Below are 21,925 nucleotides of genomic sequence, written 5' to 3'. Positions count from 1 at the left end.
TTATAGAATGTTCACTGATGCACTTGGACTGCATTTTATTAGAGATCTTATATTGGGCTTTCAAGATCCCTGTGCTGCCACGGCACAGCAACAATTGCATTCAGCAAAGAAAAAGGTCTTTCTTAACTGTGTTGTTTGAGAATTGTTAGTTTGAAACCATTTTTAAAAATACCTTCTGCTACACACTGCCGACCATTTCCTTTGTAACCAGAAATACAACTGCAACAGAAACCATTTGGATAGTCTTTGCAAACAGCATGAACTGAACACTGATGGCGGTTGTTTGCACAGCTCTGCTGGAGATCCGTACTGTAACGAAACACTACAGAGAAGAAAAAAGAAGAAATATTCACAGCATAGTGCGATTCAATAAGAACTCAGAAATTTTGTCTCTATTACAACCAGAATACCATTTGTGGTACATTTTGGCCCATTCCTTTTGCCTGCCAGCTGTGAAACAGCTAGCTTGCAGGACAAGGAATTACAGAAACACTGGAAGACAGAACACCACTCCAATTGTAGGAGCAAAGTCTCCAAAATCAGTAGTGCTGTTTTCAGTTCTCTTAACACCCACTCTTTGCTCATGATGAAACAGAACAAAAATCCAGCTTGCTGCAGTCAGTAGTGAAGGGTCCTTCTAATTTCCACTCTTTGATGGAAAATGTTTTCCCCTCGTGCAGCCAAGATTAATTTGCTTTTGTGGCCAAACTACATAAAGATTAGAAAAATATACAAGTAAGACTTGCAATAAAATGTTGATGTAAAGAGTACTCCTGTTCAGTGTTTCAGTCAGCCATGTCAGATTCCAGGAAACTCATTTCTATCACTCACTTCCACATGTTTTTCATCTGTCAGTCAGCTAGTCCTGTGGCTGTCAGTCTTGACTGGACTTTTTTGGAAGCTGAGCTCTCACAGCCTGAATGCAAGAAGCTGCAAGTAACACTTTTACCTATTATATCTTACTTTTGGGGATAATGTTGTTTTAGCAAAGGAGAATGGTGGTGTGACTGTAACAGGGAAAGCAAAGAAGAAACAAGTTGCAAATATGATACTGAGTGGTTCTTGGATGAATGGGGGTGAAGCAGTGCTTGGAACAATAGAGGGTAGCCAATCTGAACATGAGATTGTGAGCCTTCTTGTTTATCAGATCCACGAGTCAGGCAATTTTTCAAAGGTTACGGGGTTTTACACCTTCCTGGATTGGCTGCATTTCTTTTAATGGTCCAAGAAACCCTTGAAGGCAATACCTTCTTCTGCCTTCAGATTACACACCTAGCGGATAGCCTTTCTGTTGGTAATTGCAGAGTGGTGAAGCTATATGCTTTGTGAGGGATCAACCTCACCTTGTTAGATCAGATATTTCCTTCTTGTCCTGTCTTCTTTCCATCTCAAACAGGACATTTTCTCTTCCAGTATTATATGCCTACCTGGATGTTCTTAGGATCTTTCACTCACCTACAAAGTAGGGATGACCAGTGTCACAGTGTCTCTATAAGTGGATTGCAGCAACTACCCATCCACATATGATGGGGTGGATGGGCCTCTGTGAGTGACAGTTTTTTAAAAAAAAATAAGACACAGTTGAGAGATGGTAAAGTCAGTTGGAAGTCAGAGAGGAGCGGATGTGTCTGAATTGTTTGATGAAAAGATCTCGGTATAACTCAATTTGAATACTATTCTATGTTTGAAACTAAGAACTGGAAGTTGTTAACGCATCAACTATTGTTCTATAGGATATAATTAATAAATTTAAGTTTCTTGTTAAGTTGCTAATTTGTTAGCCCTGACTCAAACTGACTTCCTTCACCCAGAATCAAGGTGTGATCATGCTTACCATACATAAAGAATACAAAACCTATTCACAAACGTGTCCACACTGAGCTCAACAGAAGGACCAGAACTCAAATCCAAGGAAAGATTTTAAAGGGAACCATAGGCCAAGGTGAGAGTGGCAGGCATTCAAAGCTAAGAACTGTAAGGCCAGCCTTGGGAAGGCCAGCATCACAGGTGGAATATTAAATAAAATAATAAAAAAACCTTAATACTTTTTTTAAAAAATGTAGTAAGTAACATGCTACATTTACACATTACAGTTGCCCCTCCAAGTCTGCGGACTTGCGATCGGTGGACTTGGAAATACACGGAGGGGCAACTGCCATTAACAGCAGTAGGGTGTGCACCCATGGTGCACCCCCCCCCCCGCCACATACATGCACACACCCCATTCAAGCTTATGGGGCTTGAATAAGCACAATATTTGGGGAGGGGTCCGGAATGGATCCCCCATGAGTTCCAAGGGCCGACTGTACTTCTAAAATATCAGTCCGTAACATCTGGTAGGGTGTGAGGGTGAGAATAGGAAGTCAAGACATTTAATAATAATAATAATAATAATAATAATAATAATAAATACAATAACAAGCAGCATGTTAACTTTTTGAATGTAATAATTGCCACCAACTACTTTTTAAAAATAATATTAAATATTTTGCTTTGGAGGATATGTGTCTACTTTCACCTCTATATGGCATGTTAAGGTCTGAGAGGAGCAGGCTGCTCACAGTTTAACATTTCTTGGGGATTAGGAACTGGCACACTCGTGTCTGTTACTCCTTATTTATGGTAATTAGATTTAGATGAAAAATAGCATAAATCATTATGTGGTTGATGAAATGATCCTTGTAATCCCAGTTCTTACCAATTCCAGTTTCATCAACTTCTTCTACATCAATAATCTGAGCATGTTGTCGAGGAAACTGCTGAGCTGGAAACTGGAGAGGTGGATTTTTCCCAGTAGGGAGCGGAGGCTCAGCTGGAGGCTGTTCTGTTAAAGTTTGATATGGAGACTGAAAACCATCTTCTGCTGCTGGCTGAGGTATGTTGTAAGTAGCCTGTACACTATCTCCTCTTCTGGAAATCTCATAGGATTCTTCTGGCTGGCTTATCTCAATGGAATCCTTATGTGATATGGAAGGTTCTGTAGTTACTTCCTGGAACTGGTCATAGTCACCATAATCAACACTGACAGAACTCTGGGTGACTTTAGCTGACACGATATTATCTGAGCTGCCAATTTCAAATGCCCAGACTCCTTGTTTTCCCAAATTGCTGCTCCTAGAAGGCAAAAAAAAATATGTAATGATGAAGCAAAACAAGAAAGCCAATCACTACATTGTATATTTTGAAAAGTTAAACAACTCCTTCATCACTAATTACTGAACTCTACAGAAACACTGACTCAAAAACAGACATACTGTATGTGCACAACTTAAGGCAAACTGGAAGTCCCCAGAGGGTACCAATTTTCAGCAGCTTATATGCATATGGTCTTTAGTGTAGAAACAATTCATCTGTTCACATTGTCATGAACAAATTTTCACATAATATGGTTATCCCTTCCATATCTCTTTGCTGTTAATGCATGCTATCCAGTTTTATATTGCAGGAGCATATACATTGTGGAAATAATGCAGTTTGACATCACTAGTTCCATTCTATGGAATCCTGGAATTTGTAGTTTTAAAATATCTTTTTTTAGCCTTCTCTGTCAGAGTGCTGCTGCCTCACAAAACAACCTTCTCTTCTCCATATTATTAACCTGTCCTTCTCCAGAAGTTATTTTCTTTCAGAGTTAAAACATGCTACTGTTTCTCCAATTCTCAAGAAACCTCCACTTGACCCATCTTCTTTCTGATTATCACTCTACTTCACGATTGCCTCAGCTTTCTTTTTCGTATTTCTATAATGGATCTTTTTCAATCTGGATTTTGCCCTTTGCACTCTATGGAGCCAGCTCTTACAAAGCTCACAGATGATCTCATTTGGGCAAGTAAAAAGGCCTGTATTCATTTCTCATTCTTCTTGATCTTTCTGCAGCCTTTGATACAGTTGATCATGCCCTTCTGTTAGATTCCCTTCGTGTGTCTTGTATATTTTGATAATATGTATCTGTTTCACTTATTATGTATTGCTTTGTATATTACATGTGGATGATTTGTTTTACAATTTTATAGTTTTACATTTACATTACTTTGTCCTTTCCCTCTGGATGCACATATCTTGCAGGGTTGCTGGTTTTTGTTGTTGCTTTGCTTGTAAAGCTAAATGTACATTGATTGCATGAAATTAATTAATAATGAATAACATTAAAATATATATATATTAAAACATACCTGTGCAGATTACTAAGAAGTTCTTCGTTGTCAGCAATTATATTGTATGATCCAACTTTTACCCATAAAAAGTAATTTGTAGAGGGTTGACTAAAGCCAACGGTAGCTGGAACAATTTCCTTATCATTTTTAGAACGTGTACCAAAGAACTGCAAGCCATCTTCTGGATAAAGAAAAATTGCATAGGAACTGGAGTCGGAAGAGGCTAAAACAGCCTGGAATGTGTTTCTCTGTAGGGAAGATTTAAATCAATGTATTTTTTAAAGAAGAATTACTAGAGAAAATGATTATACTTTGTCCATCTTATAAAGCTCAGTACATATACCATAATTTTTTATGGAATATTGAATCAAGAATCAATTTTAGAAACATCCTCCTCAAATTCATCTTACAGAAACAAGCAGTGTTTTGAACAGTACATATTGCAGAACTTTCATAAAATGAAAAACAATGCCCAAGACTGCAATCTAAAGTTCTACTTCAGGATACAACCTCCAGTCCTAGAAGGGGTCACACTCTCTTCAAAGGACTGTCTTCACAGTCTGGGGGTGCTCCTAGATTCGTTGCTTCACATGACAAATCAGGTGAATGCGACAGTCAGGAGCACCTGTTATCAGCTTCAGCTGATACGTCAGCTGCGCCCTTTCCTGGAAGTCAGGGACCTTGAGACTGTAGTACATGCACTGGTAACCTCATGCCTTGATTTCTGCAATGCACTCTACATGGGGTTACCCTCGTGCTTGGTCTGGAAACTCCAGTTAGTTCAGAACATGGCAGCCAGATTGGTCTCCGGTACATCCAGAAGAGACCATATAACACCGATCTTAAGATCACTCCACTGGCTGCCCATCAGTTTCCGGGCCCAGTACAAAGTGTTGGTTATCACCTTTAAAGCCCTAAACGGCTTGGGTCCAACCTATCTTCGGGACCGCTTCCTTCCATATAATCTTCCCCGCACACTTAGATCCTCAGGGAAAAATCGGTCCCAGAGGACCTTTTCAGCAGTAGCTCCCAGATTGTGGAATGGCCTGCCAGATGAAATCCGTCACATTACCACTCTAAATAGCTTTAAAAGAGCTATAAAGATGGATCTCTTCCGGCAGGCCTTTCCTGAATAGTTCTCCAGCTATCAAAAGGAAAATCTAATTGTTGACCTTTGACTTCACTACAGTTATTGTATTGTTTTTAAGTATGTTTTATCTTTTAAATTCTACATTGTTTAATTGTATTTTAAGGGGGGGGTTGAGGGTTCGGACTGTATATTTTTAATCTTGTAAGCTGCTTCAACTGCATTTTGTAGAGAGGCAAGATATAAATAAATTTTATTAGTAGTATTATTATTATTAGGTACACGCAAGGATGTCTCAGTAGATGCAAAAGAATTTTTTGTAAACTCCTCCTTCTGAATAGCATAGCCCATATCAAATCATAAATTGCTTTTGAAAAATTCTCCTTGTTTAAAAAGCAATTTACTCTTTAGCACAGGGCAATATGCTGTCAAGAAATACAAGACTGAAGCACTAGGTATGGGGAACTAGTGTGGAGTTTTTGGATCTCTGTTTTACAAAACAGCATGGCTTCAGCAGTACTAGAAGTTGAACAATTCTTTTAAAACAAACCTGCCATGTATGGCTTATTATTGTTTGCACATAAAACAGATTGGTAAATTCCAAATACAAGAATTCTACCCTTCAATAAAAAAGAGTAGAATATTAATATTGAAAATTATAACATTAAACAGGAAAGCCTAAAAAGTCAAATTTTCTCTTAAGTTTTTTCTTAACATCTGTAACTATAGACTTACAAAACTATCTCAAGTTCGTTTACTTATAAAAAATATCAGGAAGTAAATATCTTATTACTGCTTTTCTGGAAATGAAGTAGTCTAATTAATTAATCTTTGTCATAGGAGATTACTGCATGCCATTTCTGCACTGGGACACGGAGTCTACAACTTGAAAACGGATCCTATTGAAAAGCTCCATCGCCAGGAAGTAGGCAACCCCTATGCAATCTGGGCTTCTCCAGCAGCTTTTCAAACATGAAATTTTCCCATCTGTGAAAAGCTGTGCAAGAAGCCCAGGTTGCATATGGGCTGCCTAATGCCCAGCGACGGAATAATACAATTTTCAAGTTTTAGATTCCGTGTCCCTTCCAACGCAAAAATGACGTGCGGTAATCTCTATAATATCTTCTGTAAGTATTTATATGAAGAAGAAAGGATGTAAAGGGAGGGATATACCATTTAGGGGTGCATTTGGAAAAGCTTTCAAGTGCAGATACATATGAACCACATTGATGTCAATGCACTTGATGTCACAATGTGTAAGGTGGTATTGGGGCCTTTGGGATGAAGCAAGGATTGCTGAGTAATGCCCTGAAGGTTCAGTGGAACTTGGAGCACTTCAGTTTGCATGTACCAAACAGTGTAAATATTATATCCATTGCTTTTCATAAATTATGTTTCAATATTGTTTTGTAAGTATGAATACTTGGCTAATGTTCTGAACATCAGCAGCTTATACTCCGGCTTCTGCTCACCAGTTGTTCTGAATTTGCATACTGAAGAATGGTTTACAGTGTTTTGCAACTACATTTCAACCTGTTTTTCTTGAGAAACACTACATGTTAGCAATTCTTACCTGGGAGGAATCTCTTACTATTGGACCTAATGGGATTTACTTTTGAGAATACTATATAGAACTGCATGTATGTTGCAGTCTCAGACTAGACGATCTTTCACAACTTGGAACACTTATGGTGTAACATCTACAATTCTGAACACTGTCCACACTGACTGAGGCTTGTGAAACTGGGGCCTAAACTATCTCAAGGGATAAAGCCATGGATATCAGTGTACTTAGTTCCAAATAAATATGCACTGTTACTTAATTTGTTATAGTTTTGCCATTTAACAGAGCAGGCAAAAAATGTATGCCATCTGATTTGTCTGTTGCTACATTACCCACCTGTGCTTGCAAAGTGGTATCTTCTCCAGGTCCAGCATAAGGTGCCACAGAATCCCAGGTAACAATGATAACACTATTTGGCTCAAAGGTAGTATCTGGAAAGCCCCTTTTAATATAGTTGGCAGCAAGCTGGAGGACATCAGGCGATGACTCTTCCCTATAATACACCCTCCCTTGTCCACCTGTAGTATCCAAATCAGCATAAAAGGGAGCGATACCTCCAAAACTGAGAGGAAACTGGCCAAGGTATTCATCTTCCCTTGAAGGTTCACTCACTGCAATGATGCCATTAGTAAGAACCTAGTAAAAATAAATAGTAAAGTATTAAAAAGGACAAAATAAGATAGATGGTTTTAACATTCCCAAGTACTGTGAAATATTTTGATCAGCTTCAGATGTACTAGTCCCAAACCAGGTCTCCCTCATCATGTTTGTTTGTTTGTTTGTTTGTTTATTGGTCTGTGAATGTAGTGTCCTACTTTTACCCACTATCTGTTTTATCTCATTGCTTTGGGCCCAGTGTTCCAGTTAAACGAACAGCCTGTGCTAAGCCTAAATAATGATGTTATCAAAGTAGGTCCAAAACACACTGCAGAAATTATCCAGTTTGAGACAGCTTTAATTGCCCTGGCTTAGTGCTAGGGAATCCTGGGAAGTGTAGTTTATTGTGGCACCAGAACTCTGACAGAGAAGTCCAAATGTCTCACAAAACTACAGTTTCCAGGGTTCTCTAGCACTGAGCCAGGGCAGTTAAAGTGGTTTAACATTGGATTATTTCTGCAGTGTGTTTTGGACTGTAGTTAACAATTCTGCTACCTCAGACCCATAGAGACTAATAATTCCCATCTTATAATGGTAAAGGGGAACAGTATTTGAATGGAATATGCCTAGAAAAATGACAGTGAACAAACACATCCTAATCACAGAAGTTAATTTCAATTTAAAAATTGCCACTAGTGTCCCTAAACTGAATTAGAACTACACAGATGACAGCCCACTGCTAATCCTTTTTCCAGTGTCACTTTCCTAATTATGCTTCCTTCCTCAAAATTAATATTTTCTGTATACAGACATATGAATGATACTTATAATTGTACCCTAGGGACCAAATAACAGTTCTAATCACGAAAATGGCATGGAGAGAGGTATTTTGGATGAAATCTAGACCAAATATTCCATTTATTGGTCTATTTTCTGGTTCTTTGGTACCTGGAAGTATGAAATAGACTATTTAAAGATGTCAAAAGTGGGGTGGGGGGAGCCTCCATTGCTTCTATCTTTATCCAATGCATCTTTGACCTTTCCTTAACAAGATAATGGCCTGTTACAGACTGCCAAAATAAAGCTGCTTCAGGTCTCTTTGGAGGTATGCTATTTAAATGATGCATGCATCCTAAGAATCCGGAAGCTGCACCAAAGCTGCACTCCAGTGCTTAGGAATGGAGTGTGGCTTTGGTGTGACCTCCGGACTCTTAGGACCCATGCATCATTTAAATAGCATACCTCCAAAGAGACCCGAAGCAGCTTTATTTTGGCAGTCTGTAACAGGCCAATATCACCATTCCAGATCACTGCATCAAGCATCCACGCTCTTCTCAGACAGACATTTGTGATGATTTGGGGCAAATGAGAAGCCATTATTACAGACAGGCTGCTGATGAGTTTCTACTGTTGTAATGTGCCTTTAAGTTGCAACCCTATTAAATTTTTCTTGGAAAGATTTATTCAGAAGAGGTTTGCCATTTCCTGCCTCTGAATATGGTTCACAGCTTGGTATCCCTTGCAGGCTGCCTTCCAAGTACAGTACTAGTAGCAAAATGTTAAATATTCCCTACAGGCCAAAGCTCTGACATAAAAAATATTTGTAAAAACAACATAGGACATGTTATCAATGAGTCGGGATATTTGGCAAAAAACTGGCATTCTAGATTCTTAGCCAGAGCACAGAAATGCATACAGAAAAGTACTTGTACTACAGAAAAGTAACTTTTCCAGGCTGTGCTTTTCTCTATATTGATATAGGAAAAGAATTAATACAGGTTTAGAAGAAGTAGCAGCATAAATACAGAGTACTAGTAACAACTTTGCCATACAGACTGGAGACATGATGCATAGCAAATCATTCTAATCCACCATTAGCCTCTTCAAATATCTGCACAACAGCGGCACTTCTGTGGCTTTAGTAGGTGTTCCTCACACATTTGCAGTCACAGAAGTCAGAAACTTGTTTTGAAAATAATAATAAAGAAAAATTGGGGTTATCAGTAAAATTATTTGCCCATTACCACAACCTACACTCCTACAGAATCATGCATAAGCCTATGTCTTTATAAGAGACATTAAAATGTGGTGGCATTGTAAACTCAATAGAATTTTTCTCCATTTATGGAGGATGGGAGCTCCTTAAATGATTAGGACTACAGAGGAAAAGATATAGACCAGATGAGGAAATTCCTCTTATTTAATTTCATTTCATGTTTGCAACTATGCTCAAATTTTATTGGATTTACCCCTACTTCAAAGAATGGAAGCAAAAAGTTATATAAATAGAGATCCGATGGCTCAGAAACAGAAACATTTGGGGGAAATATGTTTTTTTAAGGGGGGGTTCCAATGCTTTTTTATAAAATGGTTTATGGAATATTATCTTTCAGCATTATGGATAAAAGACATGGGGACCTACATAACCATCACACAATGATTCCACTTTAATTACCATGGTTCCATTCTATGGACTCCTGGGATTTACACTATAGGGAGGGGCACTTGGAATTTTCAGCCAGAGAACACTGCTCCTTCAACAACTTCAACATCCCAGATTCCACAGGATGTGGCTATGGTCTATGGAGTCATATCACAATGTTGCAGTGGGAATTTGGCCCAACAGCAGAAGAACTCAAGGCTGGAAAAAGAATGGCCTATGGCCCTAGATGTGTCTACACTGATGCACAGAGCATGTGAAATAAACAAGATGAACTTGAACTCTTAACACACGATTTTACAGGTATCATTGAAATCTGGTAGAATGAGTTTCATGACTGGAATGTGGTAATACAAAGATATAAACCTATTCCAAAGAAATAAACCAAAAAGGAAAGGCGGAGGAGTAGCACTGTATGCCAAGAATCTGTGAGGAGATACATAATACATATCCTGCCATTATCAAACCCACTGCAAGTCTTGAGAGGTGAGATTGTTTCCTCTGGGCACAATATGTAACAATAATACCAGGAAGCTGGCTGCAAAACACTTCACCCCAGCATCTTTCTTGGCTGCTACTACCAAGATTTTTACACACACACACACACACACACACACACACAAAACACACACATTGTTTTGTTGTAATCTGTTGTAAACTGCTTTAGAGATTATATGATCAAAAGAACGAGTGTAAATTTGAAAAACGAATTAACAAATCTTTCTGCCTAACTGTTTCAAAGGCTTATTATGAGTATTACATTCAATATCACTCATGTATGATCCCTAGCTCCTGGGAGGATAAGAGGAATAAATGAAAGAAGTAAATCAATCCATAGATATTACAGAGCTCACTAGAATCTTTTTGCATATTCCAAAAACTGGTTTTAAAAAACCAATAAAAGGGAATTCACTTTCTAACTGATAGGATACTATAATTCATGGCTGACTAAAGAAGTTCAAGAAGGACAATAAAAAGAAGATAAATTACCTAAGAGTCTATTATCCCCCTCTGCTTGAGTCTACTACAGTCCTACGATAGTTATAGCTCACAGTAGTTTGTGCCATAGTAGTATATTCATTAGTCTATACCAGTAGTCCCCAACCCTTTTCAGGCTACCATCCCCTATCCTCTTGGGGGTTGTTCCCACTAGGTGAAACCCCGCGTTCTGAATCGAATCCAAGGAGTGGCGTTCCTATTAGGATCCAATTTAAACCTAGAACGGTTCTAGAGCAACCTGCAATCGTCCCCACTACAAATCGAATCGTAGAGCAGGATAAAAATTTAAATCGAGTTTTCCTCATTTAACGCGTGTTAAAAAAAACACTAGGGTCCGACCTACGTTTTTCCATTGATTCGAGTTAGGAACCGGAGTATTTAAATAGGAACGATAGCCTTTGAATCGGGTTAGATGGATGGGAGGAGCCGAGTGCGATGGGGCTGGCCTTGGGGGAGTTGCCCTTTCTGTCCCCATCCGTCATGGCTGTCGCTATTTTTGCTTCCCTCACCCCTTTGTCCGCTGTGGTCTTTCAATAAGAGATAAGGATTATTTTTATTTTTTATTTTAATGGTTTACAGGCGCTTAATCTCTTCAGCGCTTTAAGCACCTGAAGTCCCGGCTGCTCAAGCGCCTGCATCTGCCAAAGGAGTACAAGGCTTCCCCCGGTGGATTGCAACCTCCCCTCTGTGTGGGGAGAGCCCATTTCTAACGGAGGAGAGGCAGGAAGGGAAGGCTCCTCTCAAAGAGGCATTCCCTGCCCGCTTGGGCACTGATCTCGCCCAGGCAGGGAAGGGAAGCCTCCTCATGAGGAGGCATCTGATCTCGCCCAGGCAAGGAAGGGCTCTGATCAATGGGGGGGGGGGGGGGGATAGAGCCTTTCTCCCTGCCTTTCTCAAATGGAATCTGCCTTCTCCTCCAACCCTGGAAAGAGAATCTTTGGGAAGAGTGCTCCCTCCCTGCTTTTCCAGCAGCCTCCTTCATTGATCTCTGGGCTCTCTGAAGGGATTCTCCCTGGCTGTCTTGGGAGACATGAAGAGAGGATGCTGTCATGCAAAACCTATCCCATAGTTCCTCTGGAAAGAGCTTGGGTTTCCTAAATTCGCTTTGCCAGAAGCCTCCCCCATTGATCTCTGTGCTCTCTGAAGGGATTCTCCCTGGCTGTCTTGGGAGACATGAAGAGGGGATGCTGTCATGGAAAACCTATCCCATAGTTCCTCTGGAAAGAGCTTGGGTTTCCTAAATTCGCTTTGCCAGAAGCCTCCCCCATTGATCTCTGTGCTCTCTGAAGGGATTCTCCCTGGCTGTCTTGGGAGACATGAAGAGGGGATGCTGTCATGCAAAACCTATCCCATAGTTCCTCTGGAAAGAGCTTGGGTTTCCTTAATTCGCTTTGCCAGAAGCCTCCCCCATTGATCTCTGTGCTCTCTGAAGGGATTCTCCCTGGCTGTCTTGGGAGACATGAAGAGGGGATGCTGTCATGGAAAACCTATCCCATAGTTCCTCTGGAAAGAGCTTGGGTTTCCTTAATTCGCTTTGCCAGAAGCCTCCCCCATTGATCTCTGTGCTCTCTGAAGGGATTCTCCCTGGCTGTCTTGGGAGACATGAAGAGGGGATGCTGTCATGGAAAACCTATCCCATAGTTCCTCTGGAAAGAGCTTGGGTTTCCTTAATTCGCTTTGCCAGAAGCCTCCCCCATTGAGCTCTGTGCTCTCTGAAGGGATTCTCCCTGGCTGTCTTGGGAGACATGAAGAGGGGATGCTGTCATGCAAAACCTATCCCATAGTTCCTCTGGAAAGAGCTTGGGTTTCCTAAATTCGCTTTCCTAAATTCGCTAAATTCACAAACAGTCAATGAAATGGAAACGATGCCAAAAGATAAATCGCTTCCAAATATTCCGGATTAACGTTACGTCATTCTGACGTACTATTGATTGACAGCTCCAAATAAGGTATGGAGGAGAAGAATCGCTTTATTTAAACACCGATTTCATGCCAAGTAGGAACGCTTGCAGGTAAAAACTTCGATTTAAATAACCAGATGGGAACGATGAACAAAGCGATTCGGATAGCGGGATAAGAACAGTGTTATTTTGAATCGATTTTATTAAAAACGTTGTATTTTAAATTGTTTCAAATCTTAAGTGAGAACAACCCCTTGGACACCTAAACTAGCAGCCCCCCCCCCCCCATGCCTATTCCTTGATATTAGGTCTACTCTACTACTGCCAATTTAAAATAACCAATCTTGGTCATTGCTTCCTTTGCACCCACTCACCTTGGGAGCAGCAACCAAATAGCTGGCTGAGCAGCAATTGAGAAGCCTATCACCTGTGCTAGGTGGCAAAGATCGACATGGGCAAGAGGCTTCCCAGTTGCTGCTTTACCAGCTGCTCAGTTGCTGCTCTCTTTGTATCCAGTCACCTTGGGAACAGCAACGGGGCAGCCTGCCTTTCTCCTGACCAAGTTAAAACAAGATACAACTAAAATCCTAATAATACAAAAGCTGAAAAATAATTAAATTAGCTATCATTTAAAAACAACAAAAGCATTTAAAAGACATAACAATAAAGATAAAAATGCAGCACATTCCCCATTAAAAGCCTTTTGTATAATCTGTTAATCATCAAATGTCTATAATTTTTTGTGGGTTTGGGGGGTTATGTAGCCGTGTTCTGGAAGACATCAAATGTCTGTTTAAAACAGTGTTTAAATCACTGGGGGGTGTGGTGGTGCCACAAGGGGAATAACACCTGGTCAGGCATGCTCCCCCCATGCCATGTTTTTCCTCATCAGGAAAAGGATGGGGCGGAACTGGGGAGGGAGTGTGTGTCAACCCCAGAATCCCCACCCCCACACTGGGTGACACCCGGTGCAGGGACATCACTGGTTTAAATAAAGAGTTTTTTATTTAAACAAAGAGTTTTTAAAATCTTCTGGCAAAAATTAAAACTATATTTGAAGCAATCATCGTCCTTAGAATTGACACATGCATATGGGAATTCTGTGTTTCATCTGTTCTACCATATATACTCAACTATAAGTCGACCCCATGAATAAGTCGAGGGCAAGTTTTGGGACCAAAATTATGCATTTTGATATGATCAATAGATAAGTCGAGGGTAAAACTTGGGAGCATGGAACAAAGAATCTAAAGGATGAAGCAGAGGAAAACAATGCCGAAGACTGAAGACTGAATGGATGACAGAATAGAGTGGGGTCAGTACTTCCAGAACAGATTATGCTCTTGTCTTTCACCAGGGGATGATTCCCTTTTTAAATAAGAATTAAAGTACAGTACTTACATTGACCCATGGATAATTCGACTCTATTTTTTGGGCCATTTTGTTACTAAAATTTCTAGACTTATACATGAGTATATACAGTAAGTACATTTGGGAAATAATACTTGAAGTCAAATTACACATTACCTTCCGTCCTTTTCTTACTCATGTGTAAGAACAGGAGACCCAATCCAGACTGGGACTTCACAAAGAGTCAAACTCCTTTCTCCTTCATTATAGTTTAATGCAGATCAAGCTCTCTGAACCTCAAAATTTCATTGGAAAAGCACTTTTTAAGATCCCCCCCTCTACAAATTGGGAAGGGAAATTGGAAAGTCTGTGTTGAGACTGGGATCACAGCAGCAAGAATCAAGGCCCCTCTGACCTTTACACTAGGGTCCTGATCCAGATCATGTCAGCTGTTTTATTCTGAGAAAGAATAGCAACAGACTTTTATGATAACATAATCAAGTATCCGCAGTAGTCTGTTCCAGCTGTTGTTTATTAGCCAGATCTAGAAGATAGGAGGGTTACTCTAAGGAACAGCTACTGTATGATATCTACAGTAGCTCTAGCTAATGTCACTACTTGAATCCTATTTGCATTATTTTGGGAAGTTGATTTTGACTCTCATATTTCTTTCTTTTTTCATTCATTGCAAAATAATATGGACACAAATCGTCCCACATTTCTTACACCCATCTTCCTTTTAATTTCCCCTCTGTCATGCCCTTTGTGCAGTGTCCTCTGGACTGACCTCTGCAAAAGGAATACTTCTAATCAAAATAGTGTGGGTAAGCTTCTCTTGTTACAGATGGAGTAGCAGGTCATTTCAAAAGCTTTGAAAAGTGCTTTGAGCAATGATTGCTAACTGAACTAGGCTTTCCAAAAGCCAAAGAAAACTGCCCCCTCCAGAGAAACATGGTAACCATATGTAACCAGAGGCTGACCTTCATTCAGGATATCAATGCTCTATCAGGATATAAAATGTTGCCTTTTTAAATCAACTGGCCAGTAACTTGTCCTAACTCTGTATTCTTCTCTGCCATGCAGACAACCTCTTTTCCTGAAGAGCTTGTTTTCTTCTATCCAATGGTTAGGTGCCAGGGGAAATACTGCTGCAACCAACAGCCCTCTCCTTTTGATGATGTGATTCCCTATTTTATATATTTGTGATTATACATGTTAACACAAAATGAATGCACACGTGTTAAAGTTGACATCATTTGGTAATTAAAGGCACTGTCCAGATTTTAAATAGGGATGACAATTATGTCATTGACTTCAATACAATGAAAAATGACTCTGCTGATTTAATCCAACTATGGATATGTATTTAAGATTTGATTTATGTCTGTGTGCATTTCTTTAAGTATGAATGAATGTAAATTTAAATGCCAGTGAAATGCAGTATATTCACAGTATAGTAAGGTCACATTAATCAAGTTTATTTACATGAAGTGCAAGACAAAAAAACCAGAACAAGAGTAATTGTGTGGAGACAATAAGAACTGTATAGTTCATCATTGCCTTTTAAGGCATTACTCCGTTTAATCTAACATGACACAAGCTCTTGTTATATTTTTAGGATGTAGTACTTTTGAATTACATACATGGTTAAGTTACATTTATAGAATGTATGAAAACATCTACAAGCTTTATACATACTTCTTCTTCATTTAGAGATTAATAAAAGGCAAAAGGAGAAGCTAAAAAGAGTACTGAAGACAAAGGAGCTGAATTTATCTAGGCTTTGAGAGAAGAAATCCAATAGTTCAAATAATGACATTTTGTAGCTTTAAAAAATAATAATAATCCAAACACTACAAGCCACAAGCAGAATTGTTTCCTGTCCACCCCTTCACCAGATCACCATCCACAACCAGGATGACTAGATGTCATAAACGCAAAGGAGGACAAGGCACCACAAAATGAAGGACACTCAGGAAAAATGTAGGCCATTATGATATAAATGCTAAGCCCATCTGGGGCACAATGCTCTGGACTGACTTTAACAAGCCACTGTAGGTGGGCCTTATAGGACTTTTACACAGGAGGCTTCCCGTGAGCAAATTGCTGTGAAATCATTAGAAATAGTAAAAGAAGTATGATTGGGGTTCACATCCCCACACACTTCTCCCATGAGTAAATTGTCATGGAGGCATCAGGGCTAGCTTCTCCCGTGAGCAAATCATTCTTGGAGCCCCCATTTGGTAATAATGGGATCTTCTATTATTGCCAAATGGTGGCTCCATGATGATTTACTGACAGGAGAAGTGAGCCCTGAGGCCACCATGATGATTTACACACGAAAGAAGCATGTGGGGGTGTGAACCACAATCACGCTTCTTTTATGATTTCTAACTATTTCATGGCAATTTGCTCATGGGAAGCAATCCATGTGATAAAGTCCATAAATTGCTACTGTTAGTTAGAACAAACAGTAAAGACCTGATGGATCAATAATCTTACTCAGCACAAACCAGCTTTCTATGCTCATACAAGATTAGCATGCTCATATAAGACTGGTGTTGTGAAGATCTTGTTACACAAGTAGTTGTAACTGTGGCTAAGCTCCTGAACTGTCCAAACATATATTAGCATTCATCAGTTTGTCTCAAAGTACAAGTGAGCTCTCTCTATATAAGTGTGTGTGTGTGTGTGTAAGTCTGAACTACTGATAAACAGAATAAAAACATTATGTAATATTAAATGTAATGGAAATCTTACCACAACCTGACTATTAAATCTAATGTCTTTGTCTGTCTGCTTGAATTTTTATGCTGTTAAACCCAATCCCGGTGGCAAAGATCAGACTACAACTTCCTTGAAAACATTTTTAAATGAACATAACCACAGGGCACAATCCATTCCATACATTATCCTCTCAAAGAGGGAAGTTCTAACATACAACACATCATACATGCCCAGTGAGTTTATATGATGTCATGAATATGTACAGAAAAAATATGTCAAAATGGATTATCTGTGCAATTTTCATTCAAATAAATTTAATTACTGGGAACCTGCAAGAATAATTTATTCTCGGAGCTTAGCACACAACAAAATAAAGCGACTTACCGCTCCAATCTGAAGCCAAATTCAGACTGACCTCTGGTCTTATCGCACGGCTTTTGCCCTGAAAACTGCCATCTGGGTACAGCCCGGCTCCAATACTGGCTCCAATACCAGAATTTGTTTCGGTGGCAATGTTGCAAAGTCGGAAAGCTCCCGACTTTGAAAAATGGCCACCGAAGCGAGTTCAGGGACCAGTATTGGAGCCAGGCTGTTCCCAGAATCAAGTTTTTGGGGGCAAAAGCCATAGATAAAACCAAGGGGCAGCCCAAATTTGGCTTCAAATTGGGAGCAGTAAATCACTTTATTTTGCTGTGCACTAAGATCCTTAGAATGATCATCCAATTCACAAGAATAAAGGAAAGCATTAGACTTAGGACACTCAGAACACCTATACCACAAAGCTGGTCAAAACATTAACATCAATGTATACTGCCTCCAACCTCCTATGGTTTTCAAAGAGTTGCAAAAGTATCAGTCTGATTACCTGACTAGGGAGCTGAATAAATGACCCCTAAGGAGCGGCTCTGTGTATCCCCTTTCCTCACTGAATTGGAGCCGCAGCACCCATGCGCTGCGGCTCCGATCTGGCCTTTCCATGGTGCAAAAAGTGGCTACTTTTTGTGCCACGGAAAGGGCACCCTAGCTGCTGTGGTGGTGGCTTTTTGCTGCTTCTTCAGTGCAGCGCATGTAATTTGAGATAAAGATATTAATATGGGGAAAATGTTGATATTGGAGAAAATGACCCAGGAAAATAGGAAGGTTACCCACATCCATCTTAGTTCTTGCTTCTACCATACTGAGAAAAGGCAAGGTCAAGCTTGGAGTAAGAAAGGCAAACAAAACAATCCATGCAAACAAGCAGAATTCAACAAAAGAGAATCTCTATGGATCTTTCTTGGATGATATTGTGTCAGAAGAGGAATGTCAATTATTTAGAACAGAACAGGATCTGACCCTTTGTACTCAAACATACAGTCGTAAATTTAGCCACTGACCTACAGTCCAGTGGAGTAAATTGCTGCAGTGACAGCAACAATGCCTCTTCCAGAGGGGAGCTGCAAGCCCTGGAAAGGACAAAGCCCATCTGTTTTCTATTTGTTTGGATTTAGCAAAACTATACTTTAGCTGCCAAAACGATTTGGGACTGTTCTTCCCCAACCAGCAAACATCTTCCTGACTGGCTCCTGCACAATGTCTTCCCTTGATGAGCACTGCATTTTGTTGGGAGTTTCCAGTTTTATGGGATGAATTTGGCTTTTGCACTCCCACTGCCTCAAAATACAAGGGACACTGCTTAGCTTAAAGCACCCTACTGCAACTAGTTCTCATACCTCTGAGGAGTGTGAAAGTTACTCAAGGGAGGTGTGAGACTTGGAGGCCCTAATTCCCTCCCCCCCTTCTTCTCCACTTCCCAAAGAGAAAGGCAAGGAGGATGTTTCTAGCAGCTGTTTCTGCCTGAGGGAGGAGGAGAGCAGGGAAGCTCACTGGATTGTGGCCTCTGGGGGAAAGCATCCTGCTGCTTCTTGCCATTTCTTTTCCCCCCATCGGTCCTGTCACTGCCCCGGTTCTCAAGATGAGACACTGCTGCAGCCTCAGCATAATCTCTCACACATCTTCAGTACTTCTCTCAGTGTGAAAGTTACTGTCTAGCACACAACAATTCTCAGACACCCTCAGTACAGCAGTACTCCTTTTCGGATTCCCTCAAATACAGTCATTCACAGTCTCCCACACAAATTCTGTTTCTCTCCCTCTCTCACACAAACACACTCAGTCACACTCTTTGTCTCTTTTTTACATACTCACATATACACAAGAAAATAAATGTGTCTGACTGTGTGTGAGGGAGAGTAAATGAGTATATGTGTGAGTGAAAGAAAGCATGAAGGAGCATGACTGGCATGTACGTAACTGTGAGCAGTGTCTTATGTTAGAGTGGCTGTGTGAGAGACAGTATGGGTAAAATGTACTTGATTGAACGTGCCAGGATGTTATTAGACAAGGGAAATTGGAAGTATAATCCAATGGCAATCCAAACGCAATCATGTGGTTTAACGTTATTGCGTGATAGACTACCACATGCAATTTTGGGCAATGGGAAGTCAGTCTGAACGCAATCATGGGGTTTCACTTTATTGTGTGAGAGGTGATCACATGCAATTTCAGGCAATGGCAAGCTATTTTTGGACAATGGAAAGCCAGTTCGAACGCAATTCAAATTCACATAAATTTGCTGAACTAGTGAATTCACGTGACTGCATTCTGGCCCCACTTTCTTTTCATTTGAAATTAAGAGAAATTCCTCCCATGTGATAAACTCCTCTGAGGGACCCTTTGCTGGAAAGAATACATTGTGTGGGGATGTGAGAAGAAGCCTTCCCTGCTTTGATACTCAGTTGAGAGAAGCCCTTTACTTGGAGGCCCAACTTGTGCCAACTCTGGTTTTACTTTGTCACCAAGTAAAAACATGTCTTTTTCATCCTAGCTTTTGTGAGCCAAATATTTGGGCCAAATCGTTACAGGGAGGTGGCTTTAAACTGTTTTAGTTTGCTTTAAACAGTTAAATTTGTTTTAATAGTTTAACATACTTTTAGACTGTTTAAACAACTCAATAACTGTTTTAACCTGTTCTAAACGGATTTTATCTGTACATTACCCTGAGGTCTTGAGATACAGGCCTTGATAAAGACATGGCAATAAATAACTGAATAAAGACATAAAGCCATAAATAACAAGGGGTCTGACTGTTTTGCAATGATCAGTTTTCAGCACAGAAAGCCCAGCCTGCTCTCGTTTTCACACAAGAGGACTCCCCAGCAAAGAAAGTCCTCTCCTAACTGGGGTCGGCTCAACCCTAGATGCAAGTAACGTGCTGAATCCATTTTGTGCTATCATCTCAGCCATTCCTTTGCCAAACACGTAGCGGCAACACAAACACTTTCCCACAGCCTGTGCAGGGCACTGTCACCATCAGTTTATAGGGGGAAAGAGAGTCAAGTGCTGCTGGGAGCTCAAGTGTTGGCCCTGCTCAGCCATGGAAGCCCACTGGAGAATCTTGGGGAAGTCACACTCTCTCAACTCTGGTGGACTCTTGCCAAGAAAATCCTAGGAACAGACTGGTCGTCATAAGAGTTGACTTGAAGGCGCATCACAACAACACTGAGCTGAGGAAGACAACTCTTCCCTTGGTTAAAAAAACAACAACCCACTGAGTGGTCTTAGGCAAGTCACACTCTCTCAGCCTCAGAGGATGACAACGGCAAACCCCCTCTGAACAAAACCTGCCAGGCAAACCCTAGGTTTGCCTTAGGGTCACCATGACTGGGAGGCACAAAACAACAAGCGAGGAAACATAACCCAGCCACAGTCACACAGCTGAAGTTAGAAGGAAAGGGCACCCGATTCTGAGGGGCCACATCCCCAAAAAGGGAACACTTTTCCTTCCTGGGACTTAAGCAAGCCCAGCAAAGCCCTTCCCTCCATCTTGCAGCTCCCTCCTAACCCCCCCCCAGTCACAACTGTAGCCCTCCTAGCCCTCTTCTCTGCCCCAGGGACCCCATCCTGACCCAGGCATGATGCCAGGACCCTCCTGCCCCCTCCTGCCATGGTGCCAAGGCTGGCCAGATGCCAGAACCACAAAGGAGGACAAGGCACTGCCAAACCTCCCACCAACAAGAAAAGAGCAATACAGTATAGCAACAGCAAAAGCACTCCTAGAGCTCTCAATGCATGCTTCTTAGTCCCGCTCATGATGGAGGACCTTCTGGAATTCCTCCTGGACACAAGCTGCAAAAGGAGGACTAGAGGGCCTCAGAAAGGCCAAGGCGCCGCAAAAATGTAGGACCTTCCAGACAAACGTTGGACATGGCCAAATCACAAGCTGGAAAACCCTCCCAGAAACATCGACTGTATTGTTTGCATGTAAGTCTACAGCGCTCTATAAATACAGCATAATAATGATGGTAACAATAATAAATCCATGCTTCAAACTCTTTGGTGATGCTCCAAAGGGAGGACATTGGGAGCGCCTTCCGGACAGAGGTTTGAAATGTAGGGCACGTCCTGGAAAAGGAGGACGCTCCGGGTCCAGATGCCCTTCCGCAAAGGAGGACAAATGGAGGCACTTTCCAAGGAGAAGCTGGCAAAGACTTCTTGAAATAGAGATGGATGCTCCTGAGGGATGCTCCCAAAGGAGGGCATCTGGGGGGGGGGGGGGGCTAGAAATGTAGGACGCGTCCGGGCAAAGGAGGACGTGCCTCCCTGCCCGCCCGCCCGAGACTCACGTAGAGGGCTTCCACCGGGGCTCCGTAGAAGCGGAGCGGGGTGCTGAGCTGCAGAGGCGGGGAGGCAGCGTCGTCGCCGGGCTGCAGCTGGGCGTCCCCTGGCTCCGGTCCGAAGGGGAAGAGCAAGAGCGCCCCGCCGTCTCTGGGGAGGGAGCACCCCAACAGCGCCCACCAGCAGCAGCCCCACCAGGAACCCAGGCGCCCCATGCTGGCCCCGGCAGCAGCAGCAGAAAGCAAGCGAGGAGCAGCCCAGGAAAGAGGGAAGGAACAGAAGGGAAGGGCCTCCCTCCCTCCCCAAAGGCGCCCCCACTCCTAGGCTCTGCCCACCCGAGGCTCCTCCAGCCCCAGATAGACAACAGCCCTGCTTTCCCGCCTCTGGCCAGGAGGGCCTACCACTAGGACTATTCCTAGGAGTTCATCACAAGTTCATCACAACTGACAT

General features: G+C 41.4%; 1 protein-coding gene across 1 annotated transcript in view; it reads right to left on the bottom strand.

Moving 5' to 3' along the window:
* NID1 (nidogen 1) overlaps positions 1–21,690 on the bottom strand; it is a 70,895-nt gene extending 49,205 nt beyond the window's left edge. The window contains exons 1-5 of the mRNA XM_089529453.1: positions 21,484–21,690; positions 7,142–7,441; positions 4,173–4,402; positions 2,699–3,114; positions 173–322 (exon numbers count right to left, since the gene is read on the bottom strand). Of these exons, the coding sequence (XP_089385579.1) occupies positions 173–322; positions 2,699–3,114; positions 4,173–4,402; positions 7,142–7,441; positions 21,484–21,690 (1,303 nt within the window). The remainder of the gene's footprint in view (positions 1–172; positions 323–2,698; positions 3,115–4,172; positions 4,403–7,141; positions 7,442–21,483) is intronic.
* Positions 21,691–21,925: the final 235 nt, after the last annotated feature.

The sequence above is a fragment of the Sceloporus occidentalis genome, unplaced genomic scaffold (genome assembly GCF_023333645.1).
Source record: "Sceloporus occidentalis isolate IW3139 unplaced genomic scaffold, rSceOcc1.0.p SCAF_6, whole genome shotgun sequence".
NCBI classification, from domain to species: Eukaryota; Metazoa; Chordata; class Lepidosauria; order Squamata; family Phrynosomatidae; genus Sceloporus; species Sceloporus occidentalis.
Note: the sequence above shows the minus strand (reverse complement) of the source record. Positions and strands in the feature narration are given on the sequence as shown.